Source organism: Epinephelus moara, chromosome 1 (assembly GCF_006386435.1).
Source record: "Epinephelus moara isolate mb chromosome 1, YSFRI_EMoa_1.0, whole genome shotgun sequence".
In the NCBI taxonomy this organism is placed as follows: Eukaryota; Metazoa; Chordata; class Actinopteri; order Perciformes; family Serranidae; genus Epinephelus; species Epinephelus moara.
The window spans coordinates 22758975-22774872 of NC_065506.1; the positions used below are offsets into that span (position 1 = coordinate 22758975).

General features: G+C 40.9%; 1 protein-coding gene across 1 annotated transcript in view; it reads left to right on the plus strand.

The window, feature by feature from the left end:
• spon1a (spondin 1a) overlaps positions 1-15898 on the plus strand; it is a 103316-nt gene that overhangs the window by 69304 nt on the left and 18114 nt on the right. The window contains exons 7-8 of the mRNA XM_050045276.1: positions 4780-4844; positions 13401-13602. Coding sequence (XP_049901233.1) covers positions 4780-4844; positions 13401-13602 — 267 coding nt within the window. The remainder of the gene's footprint in view (positions 1-4779; positions 4845-13400; positions 13603-15898) is intronic.

Genomic DNA, 15898 nt, shown 5'->3' on the forward strand with positions numbered 1-15898 from the left:
AGGGATTGGTGATTCCATTCAGTGGCCAGTGGATGTGCAGCTTTCATGTAAGAGATAGTGGAGAGGTTTTAGTGTCTGGTGTTAAAGGTCGAGGAAAAATGTGCTTTCTTGTTTGGATTTTTATTAATGCTGGAGTGAAAGTGCTGCTTTTACCCTCCATACAGTTTATATTATTAATACATTGATATACATATGTAATACATGCGCAACAGTAATTGCAAATAAAATGTTTTTTGTGTGAAAGGTCTCGAGGCTAATGTGTGTATTTGATAACTGATTAGATGCTACTGATGAGCATGATAGCCTGAAACATGAAGCTCTACTTTAAAAAGCCAAGAAAAGTTGGCGTTTTACTTTCATACATGTTCCTAACTAGTTTTTCTGTCATATTATGCAGTGCTCTTGTGGTGTTTTTATGTCCAGGGGCACACAGTGTGCCCACTGATATTTCTTGAATGGTTAAAAGCTGGCATCAATTACATCCAATCACATCAGCTCCTCTGATCCCCGTTAAAAGAGGTACCCTCACCAGCATGACTTACTAACACTTTGGGGAAGGAGCCGCATCCACACTCTCCTAAGAAGTAACAAAAAATTATCTTATCAGTGAGGTTCAGAGTTGCACCACTCCACAAATCCACACACTGGTCTCCTCTTTGATATTTTATAATCACTTCATAGTGTAGAAATGCATTTTTCTCACCTTTTTTCACCTTCAAAGCAGAAGCAGAATGCTAAATTTCCATGATTTTAGGAGGCTTGGGTGATTCAAAAGCCTGTTGTGTATGCTGCCATTCAGGTGTGGTTATTTTGGGATGTTCAAGAGCAAAGTAGAGAGAGACAGAGATGAAGAAAACTGTTGTGTTGTTTTTGGGGTTGCAGGTTGCAGAACATGAAATGTGTCCTTTTCAGCAGTTACGAGTCGCATCTTGACAGTTCAATTTGTTCTGCCAATGGCTGCCAAAAGACTAAATTGTCGGTGAGGGTGGGTTTTTTTTTAGCTCGCTCACTATAATAGTGATCCTTCCCAGCGTCTCGGACGCTGCAGGTTGTGAGATATGTGTTTCTCTAAAGGTCTTACAGCAATATTTACAAGCTTTTACAAGCTTCATTAGACGTGTATTTCCAAGCTCCTTTTCTTTTCATATTTAGTCAGGGCTATTGGTTAGTAAAAGCCTCTGTCCTGGATCACATTTAAGACAGAGATGGTCTGATTCAAACACAGTTTATTCTTTCTAAATATTTATCTGCAGTACCTTGAGAAGCTTCATTACTGTCACAGCTTGAGTGTATATTCAAGACAGATAAGCATGGTTCCTTAGGTAGAAGAACCAACTTTGAATTCACTTGAGAACCTGAACAGAAAGTGGCACTGTGACTTCTTTTATTTTTGCACTTGTCAAATGCTGTTCACTTTAAGTTTGATTTAATGCTGACTGAAATGTTTACTCGAAAGTATAAAGCTTCCCAGAGAATGCAAGTGTTGGGGTGTGGAAACATGCAAAAAGCCTGAGTACATGATATGTGAATCAGCACAGGCACAGCCCATCAGTAACATCCCTGAATCTGAAATAGGATTAGTGTGCTGTGTTTATTATCAGCCTGTCAGATTTGCTGCAATGTAATTCAATAACACGGAGCAAGAGATGGGGGGGGGGCTGTCATTTTGGTTACTGGAACAAACATTATTCTCTGACCACAGGAAGTAGGGTTACTGACATCCATTCAACAACTCAGCACATTGTAAACATCCTTAAACTCCTTTAATTTGCATGAAAAGTAAACTCTTTTCATCTGTTTGGCATCGTGTCAAAGGAACATTTGTGGATCCCCTCTTTGGGCTTTTGACTGGATGGTTGCAAGTTTGATCGATCCTCTCACCGGCAAAATTCATTTTCAACATGACAGATTTTCTGCCTCTCGTGTGTCTGCCCTGCGCATACATATCTCTGTACCTGAGGGCAAATACAGTCTGATGTTCCACTGTTAACACAAAAGGTGCTCAAAAGAAAGAGTACTTTATTGTTTTATTGCAATGCCAAAACATAAAATGTATCCAACAGAGGTTAAAAACAATAACACGATAGCTCAGCAGTAAATACTGTACTTGTCAAGCTCATAATGTCCATGTTCAGTCGGTGCTGTCGTGTCATTTTATTGGATTTCATGATATTGTGCTCCCTTTTGTGGACTTTGCTTTTGCTGGTGTCCCTAGCAGTCTTCACTTCAGTTATTGTGTGCATAACCCCATTTACTATTAAGGATGAGACGCACACCGATTTCGTGATAAACCTTAAAAAGTAAAATTCCTGAAGGTTAGTGTAACCATTTTCAATTTTTATTATCAACAAAACTGTCTTTGAAAAACTCAAGGTAAACACTCTTCAGCATCAACCAAGCTTAGCAACAGTCTGCCAGACGCAGGCACACAGGTGCAGCATGCAAGGTGGGTTTGTTCGTCAATTAAAGCATGGCCGTAGGCTGTGACAGCACTCCGGAAAATTCTTTCAGCCTTTTAAAAGGACTAAGTTTGAAGTGGGGTCATATTTTAGTTTTCAAAAGGGTGCTGAAGGAAACTAAATCAGAGATGGTCACGCTGTCTATAAAACATCCAAAAAGAAAAGCTCTTTGAAAGGGGGCAACACTTCAACTCTTACTATCATCTTCGTGACCACTGACATTGACTGAGATATTATTTAATCACATTTACTTTTAAAGAAGCACAAGAGCATACAGAACATCAAGCGTCAGACATGTTTGAAATACATCTTCTATTAAACCTACCAGATGACATGACACCAAGTGCTTCTGTTAGTTAAAGGATAACTTCAGTATTTTTCAACCTGGGCCCTATTTCCCCATGTGTATGTGTGCATGATTCATAGGTACAACTCGTTCTAAAATTGGTTCAGTATTGAGGGAGGCGGATGCAGCTGCATCCCGTATAAGTTTGCGCATTAAAAGTGCTTTTTTTCGCCACTGACCGGTTCAGATGGCCAGTACTATCTCTGTAAATAGCATAGTAAACGTTTCCCTTACCTCTGGGCTGTGTGTGACGTCATCTCGCGAGAGCTTTGCTCCACTATGTCTGTAGCTCTCTCTACTCGTGGGACAGCCGTTTTCTTGAGGAAGAGGTGTTTTGGGATTGGATGTCTTCTCTTCTTCGGCTGGCAGTAGTCATCTTGGGAGAAGTGAGCACTGCAGACCCGATGGTCTGCAAGGCGCAGTGTCTGGACAGGAGTGTTAGCATCCATTTGTACCACAACTAGCCACAACTTCAGCATCTCGCCGTCCGACAAAGGCAGCCTGTGAAAACTGTACGGAGTGTTGCGCGACATCCTGTTCTTGCAATTCGGAAAAGCACAGACACGAACCATTGTTTTCAATCGATGCAGTAAAACTCTCAACTGTACTCCGGGACAACCAGCGCCACTCTGAGTGGCGCTCAGCATGGCACCTCTGTTTTCTTCCGGCAACAAGAAAAGCTCTCGCGAGATGACGTCACACACAGCCCAGAGCAAGTGAAGGGTAAGGGAAACGTTTAGTATGCTATTTACAGAGATAGCACTGGCCATCTGAACCGGTCAGTGGCGAAAAAAAGCACTTTTAATGCCCAAACATACAGGACGCATTTGCCCCCGTTACCGTTTTAGCTCGTTTCGCGGCTCCGGTTGCATCCACCTCCCTCAATACTGAACCAATTTTAGAACGAGTTGTACCCATGAATCATACACACACATACACATGGGGAAATAGGGCCCAGGTTGAAAAATACCGAAGTTATCCTTTAAGTTGAATCCAGCAAATCCTGTAAAGGTCCAGTTTGTAGGATTTAGAGGAATCTATTGGCAGAAATGTAATTAGATATTAATAAGTATGTTTTCATTAGTGTAAAATTAGTGTAAAATCACCACATGGAGTGGGTCCTCTTTTACGGAGTCCTAGTTTTACAGCAGTGTGTGGATACCTGACAAATCAGAAATTTTGCTCAGGTTTGGTTCGGCCCACTTGACATACTGCTGTGTTGTGCTATGGCCTATTCAAGTGCTGGAATTTGTTATTCACCTAACAAAGCCTGAACGCAACACAGGCTGCGGCGTGTTTGACTGTGTGTAACAGCAGCCTTTTGATGGTCATTTTCACAATGTCCCTGTGTGATCACCATGATAACAATAACTTTGTCAGGTAACAAACTGCATCAGGCTCAAGGAAGTCTGTCAGGGTCGGGCCGGGCTCGACTATAACCGTCTCGGACTTGGACCGGGTTCGTTTAGGAAAATGTGGCCTGAGTCACACTCTATTCTACAATAGCCCAGAATGGACAAAGCAAACACTGGGTCTGTTTTGGGCCATTTGTGTTTTTTGTTGCCACTGAACTTCTCCCACATGCTTGGCAAATGGGAGTTTTAGTTGGTAACGATCTCCAACCTCACCACTAGATGCCAATTACATCAGACCTTTACTGACAAGAGGTGATCCTTGTATGCACCTTTTGTATTAAGGATGTGCCAACCACCGCTCACCTCTCAAAAGCATGTTGAGGCAGATGAACTCAAGCAGAGCCCAATCTAAAAAGTAGAATCTTTTGGCCACACAGACCATCTTTACCCACTGACCATAATGAATTTATAGATTAAAGTGTGGAAATGGCAGAAGTCTTCCATTGATCCCTTTTAATCATTCACCTGTGAAGCGTGATGGTTCAAGCGTGAAATGTCGATTACTTCAGGGGGACTGAGATTGAGTTTTTGTGTCTTTTTGTCTGTCTCTCTTCTGCAGGGTGATGAGGTCCTGACAGTCATCAAAATGAAAGCACAGTGGCCAGCCTGGCAACCACTTAATGTGTAAGTAATATATCCTGATTACCATAATGTTCACCACACATTTGCTGCGGACTGTGCTGCTGGTTTTGCGAGTTTAATCAAAAATTTAATAAAAATTGCAAATCATCGGCATTACTTTTCACTATTTTACAAAGTTTCCACACACCCAGTGGTTTCCCATTAATTTAAATTTAAATTACAGTCTACAGTCAACTTGTGGATACATAAAACTGGCTGGAGGTCTGTCACAGGAATCCATCACAGATTCCAAGGCCCTCGTCCGTTCTCATTAATCTTATTAAAGCTATCATGAGGGTTTTCTGTCTATCAAAATGCTGTCCATGATATTCAAGACCATAGAAACCAGAGACCTAATCACCCCACTATGGAAAATTAAACATCTAGCCTTGTCTTCACAGACAGTGAGTTCCCGTGACTGATGAATAGTATATATTGCATTATGACTGAATTAATGCATGAATGAATTAAGTTTTAACACTTGTATCATGCATAAAACTATTCTCAACCCACTTAGGCTTGCAGTGCAAGACACCATGAATTTAAATGAGCCAGATCAGAGCGCTCTATATACATTTTAAAACAACATTACTGCTAATATTACAACAAAAAAGACAATTGAACCTTCAGACCTCCACTGTCTACCAAAAAATCCATAAATCACTGCCAAAAACATTTACCATGAAGTGCTGTAGAAATCTGGATGAATACTGAGACAAAGCCAGCAAACTCCCTCTTAAACCATCATAGATTGGGCAGTACAAAATACAGTTGGATTCACTTTCCACTTCATGAGTTATTCTCTAACCAACACCTTTAGTCTTTAGTATCTCGGAGGTAAGTGGATGCATCAGGACTGATGCGGTATGGAACTTTAAAGACAAGTAAAAAGTCATGGTCGCTTTTTGTGGTTTTGTCTTTTAAGTCAAAGGCGTTACGTTGCTCTTATACATGTCTGATGTAATGCATATGTAGACACAGGATTACCTCAAATTGTTTGTAGGGAAAGGAGTGTTGATTTACAGCAGACCTGTCACAGGTGGAGTCTGGGATTACAACCACTCTACTTTAATAGTCGGCTTTGCGACTAATGTTCCTCTAGTACTTGTCTCACCCCTGCTGTGAATTTGTAAGATGCTGTAATCATTCTTGTGCAACTCCATAGCGTCTGTAATGGGTCCATGGTATGTAAGCATTGCCGCTTTTTTAATTTGACAGTGGTGTTTGACGTGTTTAGAATTTAAGGTCGGAGTAAATCCATCACTTCTCTGCCAGATGCAGTCATTAAAATGGAAGATGTTCGGCATACTCCCTAGTAGATATGTCCATCGTGATGGATTGTTGAAGTTTACCACATATAGAGTGCAACTTAAGAAATCAACACAAAAAATTTAAGGGAACACTTAATAATAACAACAACAAAATAGCATTTATATAAAGCATCCACACTTCATGCTGATGGGCCACAACATTCTCAAACACTTTGAGCCTCTTAAATACATAAAATTGAATTAATTTACATATAGGTCCTAAGGTTTTAGGGCTTAAAAGGAAACTTTGCAGGTTTACAATCAGCTCTGTGTCGTCGCAGTGTAGGCTATGTGTGCAGAACAATGTTAAGCTTCCCCTTGTGATGCAAGCCACCAGAACTTCCCACTCATTCACCAGCGGAGGTCCGTCACCTAGCGGAATTACGTTAGCAGGTGTGTGAAGTGCTGCGGGTGCTTGCAGCACAGGGGAGAAGCAAACACTGTTCATCTGCACATACTGACTGCTGCGATCACACAAAGCTGGTTGAAAATCAGCAAAGTTTCCCTTTTAAAGGTTTCGGAGCCTACAGTATGAACTTAGTATCCAAAATTGGACCCGTGCTTGCTGATCAGTGAAATATCAGCTCAAAGGTGCCCTGGAACTGCCATCCACACCACGCTTACTGTGTACATGCTCATTTACCCCTAAATTCACAGGAGCTATTTAATCTCTTATTCATGAGAAAAACAAGAAGCTTGTTGGCTCAGCTGGCTCTGAAGAACTTCAGTGGTAAAGGCCTGTGCAGCGTTGTTTCCTCAACCACAGGGCCTTAGCGAGGGCCACGAGTTTAGTCTCCAAAGGGTGGAACACAGAAATAGAAACAGTGATATCCACTAATTAGCCTACGCTGTGCTGTACAGGCAACCAATTAATTGTTTCACACAGTGATTGTGTACAGCACATGCAGGCGTGTGTCAGATAAATCACGTTGGTTTGGAGCAAGACAAAGGAAGGACATTTTGTATTGATAGCTAATGTTCCTCATTATGGAAATAGGCTTAAAAAAGTCTGTTTTACTCAGCTGGTTCAAAGATGTACCTTGTTAAAACTTAAATGAGTCTTTAAAGAGTTCATTAGCTTTACATACGAGCGGCAGGAAAATGCATTGATGCATATTTATGGCATGTTTCATAGTTAGATGTGTGTGCTCGTGTGTTACAGTTTCAGCAAATATGCATGTTTGTGTTATTTTGGGTGTACGTGTACAGTGTGGGTGCATGAAGTGGGAATTTCTTTGTCATTTAAAACAAAGCTTACCCTCATTTAGAGTTAATGATCTTCTCATCCCCAACCAATTTTTAAGCTGATGATTTTTTGTTTCTTTTAAATGGTGGTTGTCGATTAAGAATTCCAACATTCCTTGCTTTGAGAAATTTGAAGATGAGACACAGGAGAAGAAAGAAACCGAGAATGAGAAAGGAAAACAGCAACCTTACAGAAAGAGAAAGTGATTAAATAAAGCTTCTAAGAAGACCAGGGTTTAATTACATTAGTGGTGTGTCTTTTTTAGGTTTGTACATCCACATAAACCAAGCTTTCAATTTCATTTGGCTATAAAAAGCAAAATGGTCGCTGGAACAAAGGGCAAAGCAGCAGAGATGTGGAAGGAGAATAGAGGTGGGAGATGAGAAAGGAACGAGGCTGAAGAAGTGACAGCCATTATCACACATATTACAGCAGTATGTCTACAGCAGTGGCTCTCCTGAGACCCAATACATAATAGGAAAAAAGAACCTGAGTACAGTAAGAAATTCTCTTCCAGAAAATAAGGTGTACTCGACAGATCCTTGTAGGAAGAAAGAGATGACTTAACTACCTGTCCATACGTTTCAGGGTCACTGTGCTTTCAATGAATAAATAAACCCCAATAGAATAGAGACGCTGTTTTATGCCAGTAATTAAACAAAAGAAGATACTGCACAATACAACAGAAGAAAACACAGGTGAGGTTCCAAGCATGGTGGTCTAAATTTCAAAGACTATTTCGTATTTCACCGTTATGGGGCTGTACAAACTGTGGTGGTCCGTGAAGTCCTTTAAAACTGCAACTGCATTGACACCACGCTGCATATTACTAGAAAAAAAGGCCATTTTGTTGCTAAGCGAGCCTGTCCCACAGTGCCTATAGGTCCGACAGATGTTCTTTACATCCAACCCAGTCTCACTCCCAGCTCGTCAAGTACCAATCCTTGGTCAGTGGCTCTTGGCGTCAGATACTGACCCTTTAGTGATAGTATGAGATGTACCAGACGGCAGCATTTTTTTTTAAACTCCAAGGGACTGTCTTGGTATAAAGAGCGAGAAAGTCCGTTCAGGGTTGGTGTCACAGGGTATCTGGACTTTTAACTGGGAGACCGTTGTCAGTGTTCTGTGTGAAACTAAAAGTCAACTGAATTATTTTAATAACAATGTAGTTTGCTAGCATGTGTAGCACACAATGCTGGTAATATTACATTAAGATAGTGACATGTGCACTTACCCTTTGAAACCTGAGCAATTTGACTTAAGTTCTTTTTAAAACATGGGAAGAAGGCAATGAGCAATGAAAGAAGAAATGACCCAAAACATTAGCAAGAAATTTGTAAAAAAAAAAAAAAAAGTGAAAAATGATTAAAAACAAGAAAATTAGCAAAAAAAAAAAAAAGAAAATTAGCCAAAAATAAATAAGTAAATTTAAAAAACAACAACAAAATTAGCACAAAAAAAAACAAAACAAACAAACACCTTAATAGTTCTGTAACATAATTTTAAAATGTTAATAATTTTTTTTTAATTTTCTAGATCTATTTTTTATTTTTTTTTCTTCTTTTTTTTGTTGCAATTCGTGGGGCCTTTCCCACCAAGTTGCTCAATCCCTTTCTTTTCCCGTTTTTGAAGGAAATCACACCAATTTGCTCAGGGTTCAAATGTTTAAATACTTGTGAAAAGTGTCTGAAAAGTGTCTGAAAGCAACACAAAGAAAGTGATTTCACTCCAGATTTCAAAGGGTTAAGCTAAACCAACCTAACCACGTGGTTTTGTTGCCTGAACCTAAGGGTAACAAGTTTATTTTGAAGAGAGACTATGCATTTAATGAGCGGAAACTGTATGTTTCCTGGGAAACAGAAGTTTATCATGAAAAGACACAATGCATGTAAAAAGTGTAAATTGACACGCCGTCCCTGAGCGTCCAAAACTGACTCTGGGGGGTATTTAGAGCATCATAGTTTGACGTGTGCGGCCACCAGCCAAGCATTGGTATTTGACAAGTTGGGAGTAAGACTGTGTTCCTAGGTCAATTTTATGTTCCTGACCTGATAGTCCTCTCACTGCCACACAATTTGCAGCCAGAGTATACAGAAATGACTGATGGAAATGGCCATTCACTTAGTTTTTTTTTTTTCCAAATTCAAAAGCTGATGCTATTTTCTTTATTGAGTAATATTTTCTTTCTGATCTTAGTCAGCCCATGCAAATGACTCAGTCTGTATTCTCAAAAGTCAGTGATTACAAAATAGGTCAGGCGACCAATAAATGTCACAAGTGATGCTGGAATTATACTTCTCCAAAGATACACGCAAACGTCTCTGCAGGCTCACACAGATAAGGCTGTTACAGTACATTAGTGTTACATTAGGGTGCTACAGTAGAGGCTGGCAGAGGGGCCGACGTGCACACCTCCATAACAATAGTAGAACTATTGCTCTGTAATGAGACATCAAATATTAGCTTGACAGGAAATAATATTATAAAGATTTTGATATTTTGTGACAATACTTAGTCCTCAGAGTAGGAAGTGGCTTTGCACAGTGAAAATAAAAAGCAACATAAACCAAATCTGAAAATGTAATATATTATATATCACAAATGACTTTACAAATAATTTTCACTTATAATTTGGGCTAATTGGAGCATCCTTCTAAGTCAGGCCAGTGCGATCACCCTGCCTCAGCTCCCCTTGTGCTGTAACCATTTGGACAAAAAGCATGGTGTGATATGATGGCTTTCTACACTGCTCAGTATCTTAGAGGATGACACAGAGACTGAAGTCTATTCATTTCATGAAATTGTATCATGGAGTTACATTTGCTGAAAGTAGGGATGGAAATTTTATTTAGAACTTGACATTTAAATGTTAGTTATGTCACTGACTACCTACACAGACAAAGACTTCAGAGTATATCAGTGGGCAGGCACCGAGATAGCAGGTTTGCACTAATAATGCCAGTCCAGCTGCTGTAGCCTCAGTATGAGATCAGGTTACTGAAACTGAAACAGACTGTCCCCACTTCAGACACACTGCATATCAGTGAAGTGCCTCTTTTTTTAAAATTAAAGTAATGCTTACTCAATTTGAGTACGAATGTGTCCAATTGTGCTAGGACTGTCACTCACAAGTGAACACCAGATTCTGATGCAGAAACACCACACAAGCAGCGTCGTGTCTTACAGACCTTACAGCTCTCAAGTAACTATAAAAAACTCTACCTCTGACTGTCTTTGCTGCACTGTATCCTCCAAGTATCTACCAAATCACACTGTACACCTTATACTGGATTAAAATGGTTACATCCATGACAGCTTTAGTACCTCCATGACACTCAGCTTGCTCCCTGTCGTCTCCCTGCTCCCGCTCTCTCTCATCAGGTGTCTTTCTAATAACCAGAGGACTGCTTTGGTGTTCTGTGGGTCACATTTGCAGCTAAGAAAAATGGTTGTCAACGGTGTGAAATAAGGAGCTTTTGAAGAATATAGCCATTAATGAGCTGGCTTCTTTATTTCTGTCACTCTCAGAGCTAGTTGTTCTGGGTAGATAGCAGTGGTTTATGTGTGTGTACTGTGGCACAGTGGTGTAGTGAGCCTCTGTTCCACTAGCTACTGTGCAGCCAAGTAGTTTTGCATACTAAAAACATGTGACAAATAAAATTAAGGTTGTCTAATATGTCCCAGCTTTCAACAAAACAGTTAAATGGAATGATTAAATGTTTACTCTTTGACCATTGTGCTCTTTATAAATGCCACACTCAGTTAAATTATTGAGTACAAACTGGTAAAATAATCTGCTACCGTTAACCTTGTATTGTTAGCTAGCAGTGCAGCACTAAGATGCAGTCAATCAACTTTTCGAATATCCATTAAATATTCACCTACTAGCATTCATTTTAACACCTCTCAAAAAACCCAGCGTAAATTTATATACAAAAACATCTTGGAATAACAAAAGCATTTCACTGGGGTTATCTATGGAGATTAATCCCCTCATCATTTGCCTCCAGGCTTGCTCCGTCTCTCCTTTTCTGTCGGTTGCACTTTACCTTTTTGTAGGGCCCAAGTAGCTGTCTGAGATAAACCTCAGACTTGCAGTATACTCACTGAGCAGAGGCCTGGGAGAGTTGAGTAAAGCTGCGTGTTCCCAGGGGATAAGGGCTATTTCACATCCTCAGAGGCCATCATTAGTAGAGTGCGCAAGTGCAGGACTGAGTTGGCTGAAGTCAAATGGATTTATATGGGCATGTTGACAGGTGAAAGGGATCACTGGCAAATTGTCTATGTTACAACAAGACTCTTTCCACTCCTAATTAATCTTGTATTGGCTGGGAAAATTCTTAATTAGTTTAGCTGTCAATCATTGGTCAACACAGATGGCCAGAGGCGTCTCTGTGTGTGTATGTGTGTGTTTCCTGTGCTGGAACAGAACAAATGTGGAGTGAAGATAGATGTGGTCTGGCAATGTGAGTCTAGAATATGTCAACTAAATATTTCTCAGTTGCTATAATTTTTTAGGCAGTGTAAGTACCTTTCCTTTCTCTCCCTAAAGGAGTCACGGTTCCCACTTCCATGTGAGCTTGCACCGGTGCAAGTAAATCTGACTTCTAACACCCTGAAATACACAGATACAATAATCTCCATTGGAAACTAGAGTGTTTCAGGAAGTTGTGTTCTTCCATTTAAACTTTCATTCATACCATTTCAGGAATTTAAGATCATAAACTTAATAGTCTTGAACCAGGACCTGCAGGACCAAGTTGCTCATGAAAAATAAGGTGTGCCAATCGCCAAACTCAGTATAGGCTACATTTGTAATTAAATCCAGATTCAGTCAGCTTTGCATGTTGTCTGCTGCTGTGTATATATGTATATGAACTATGCATACTGAGTATCTTGGGCAAAATGGTTTTTTTTTCTGGGATGAAATTGAAATTAGTTCTGCCTTATCTCATTTTCAGGTTGTAGCAAAATGGCTTCGGTATCAGCACATATACAGTATGAACAGCCTCAGGGCCAAAAACCTGGATCTGGATATCCCTTGTGTGTACCAGATTGGTGGATCAATTATACTGTGTAAACCTCCCCACGGGATGAGTTTTACATTCAATTCCCTCCAGTCTCCTATTCAGGGACTAGCATCGTGGCATCCTGTCTTTGCTGCTCATTCCTGTTAACCTGGTACAGTCTAGGGCTGTGTATTGGCATAAATCTGGTCATATGATGTGTATCACAATACGGGGGTAAAGATTCAATACATTGCAGTTTTGTAAGGTGATATATTGCAATTTTTGAAAATCGTATTTTTAGGAAAAACATCTTAGTGTAAAGAACACACAACACATGCATAAGAAGGTTTACTTTTACTACTTTTTGAAAAAATTGTCGCCTCACGGCAAGAGAGCTCCAGGTTCGAACTCGGGTGGGGGCATTGAATGCCGGGGTGGGGGAACCCCTCTGTGTGGAGCTTGCATGTTCGCCCGCTGTTGTTTTCTTCATGTACTCCGGCTTCCTCCCACAGTCCAAAGACATGCAGGTTAATTGGTGACTCTAACTTGGCCATAGGTGCGAATGTGAGTGCGAATGGTTTTCTTTCTCTATGAGTCATGTGACAGTCTGGCGACCTGTCCAGAGTGTACCCCGCCTCTCGCCCAATGTCAACTCAAGTGTATATTTTCTCACACCCCTAGTACGTTGTCAGTAAAATGTCAAAACTTGGGTGTCACATACTTGTCCTAGTTTCCCTCTGTAGCTACACTTTTGAGGGCAGCTTAGAAATCTATGACTTTTCAAGTTGACAAGGAGCACCTCAATGCATCATAAATTTTGCTTCTGTTCAGGCCGGACATCTCATGTAAGGTGGAGCAGGTACAGCCTCGCCGCAGGTCTTCTGAAGGACACATCTTCGTGGGCTAGTTGGGATGCAGCTGACATCTCCATCCCTTACTCACACTTACAAACTGCTTTAAATCACACAGACCTCATTCTTGTTCTCCTCCTCAGGCGGGCCGCCCCCTCAGCTGAATTCTCAGTGGACCGGAGCCGCCACCTCATGTCCTTCCTGACCATGTTGGGGCCCAGTCCGGACTGGAATGTGGGTCTGTCTGCTGAGGACTTGTGTACCAAGGAGTGTGGCTGGGTACAGAGGGTGGTGCAGGACCTGATCCCCTGGGACGCAGGCACTGACAGTGGGGTGACATATGAGGTCAGTAAAAAATATTGTTCCATTTTAATATTAATTACCAAAAACTTTAGGTTATTAAAATGTTGTGTCACCTCAGGAAAAAAAAAATTAAGAATGCTTCCTCCTTCTGTTGCACGTGCTTGTGTTATGTACAGTGACTGATCTGCTGTAACTTTGTGATGTTACATGACTCCTTGAGTGGAGCATTAGTTAACTGGTAATAGTTATATTTTAAACTGTAGCTTTACGGCCGAAATACATGGGACATGATCACGTCGCGATACATCTGCCTCAGCATGCCAGCAGCAGAGCGTGTCCATTATAATAAGCCGAAGCTGCTACACTGACCACGCTGACCACCCTGCGTGCTCACCCGCGTGGGCACCATGTTGCTCACCATCAATTAGTCTATTTATTTTTCCCTGCATGCAGCTCTGTGGCTTTCCAACAGGTAAAACCTAAACAAAACAGGGTAAAAATGAGTTCAGTCTAATTACAAATGATAAAAATAAATACCTCATTGTGCCAGAGACGATGCAGAGCAACCTCCTGTGTGTGGTATCACAGTTCACATTAAAATAAATCACTGAAATCAGTGCATCCTGTAGTTAAAACGATTAAGGTAATTTATTCAGTACCAGTAAATGTTGCCTACACTTCCAAACCCTCCATAACCAACTGCATTATCACTTGGTAAAACTCAGTGCATGAACAGTGAAGTTGGCAGCAACCACACCCTGCAAAGACCTTGCTCCGCTCTGCCTACGTGACATGTCGCATCTGTGCCGCATGTAGCTCAGCTGTTAGAGTCATTGAAAGTGCCTTAGTACAAATTTTAATTGACAAGTAAATTTGACACATTACTTTTTTTTTTTTTTTTTTAAATATATTACATTTTAAAAATCACCAGTGACTGTTATTTTAACTCAAAGACAAGGGGGAAAGTAGCTCTCTATCATCTTTGTGCAATAAAAACAGTAGTGTCCCTCTAAATGCGTGTTTCAACTCAGGTTACAACCCCACAATCCCACAGCAATCACAGCCTTCTGCAAACTGCTGTTCTCTCCACCTTTTACCCCCTGGATAACCTTCCTCCTCACTCTCGTCACCAGCTGAGTCTTCCCTTCACACTCGCATTTTGACCTTGTCATCACGCCAACCTCTTCATCTGCCTGTCTGCTCATATTCACAATCATTCCCCCCTCTCACCTCCTCACATACTGCCAGTCTGCGACAATTGTCATCATCACAAGTGTCATCACCCAACCAATTCTCCTTTAACAGCCTTGAATGTCTCCCCCTCCCGCCTTCACCCTGAGGTGCTGTCTGCTGCGTGCTCACTGTCTCCAGTCAGCGCCAACAGAATAGGCTGTGCGTGCGCATGTTTGACCAAACTCTGTGACGACATGTGTGAAACCTTTGGCTGATCTCTCGGAGCTCGTAGATGAACCCACTGAACTGTGTTCTTTTGCTTGTTTTGGCCAGCCTCAAGAATAATTTCACTCTTCCTCTTCGTCTTCCTCTCTCCCTTCTCTGTCTCTCTCTCACTCACACACTTCATGGCTCACACTGACTAAATCGAACTTTACTGTAAGGGCAAGTCAGGCATATTCAGGAATTTTCAGTCTGTTTTCTTTTTGACTCTGAATACTATTGACTAGACAGAGTGTGTCTTCTGTTAAGAGACTAAAAGGAACTCTCAAAAAGTTTGTTTACACAGTTTTTTTTTCTTGGTAAACCATTTCAGCTTGCCAACTCCGTAATCCTTAACAACAACAAAAACATGTCAGAGGAAAACATCTGTAAAATCATTTGTAAGCTGAAAATGCAAATGAAAATTTGAATTTTATGAAGCAGGAGTTTTTCCCCTGCAGGGAAAAGACATAAGGCAAAGACACTCAATGTTAGGCTGTGATAAAGGCAATTATGGTACTTTAAAACCTCAACATCAGATTACTGCAGTTAGCATCAAAAATGGTATGGTTATGGTGTACTTAAAGGGATACTTTGCTGATTTTCAACCAGCTTTGTATCATAAAAATAAGGATAGTATGTGTGAATTAATTATGGTAAACTTCCCTTTATCTGACTTGTGCCAAGATGCTCCTAGTCTCGCCACCAGACAATCAGAGATCTCCGCCTTCTGATAGTCTGGGGACACTACTTTCTAAAGTGTGTTTAACACACCGGCGAAAACGGCCAGCAACAAAGCAACGCCTCTTGCATTTTTGAAAAGGACACACCTTCTCGGAAACGTGCGCTCCCCCTTTTCTCGTCCGCAAGGAAACAAACACACAGAGAGCTTGAAAATGGATGC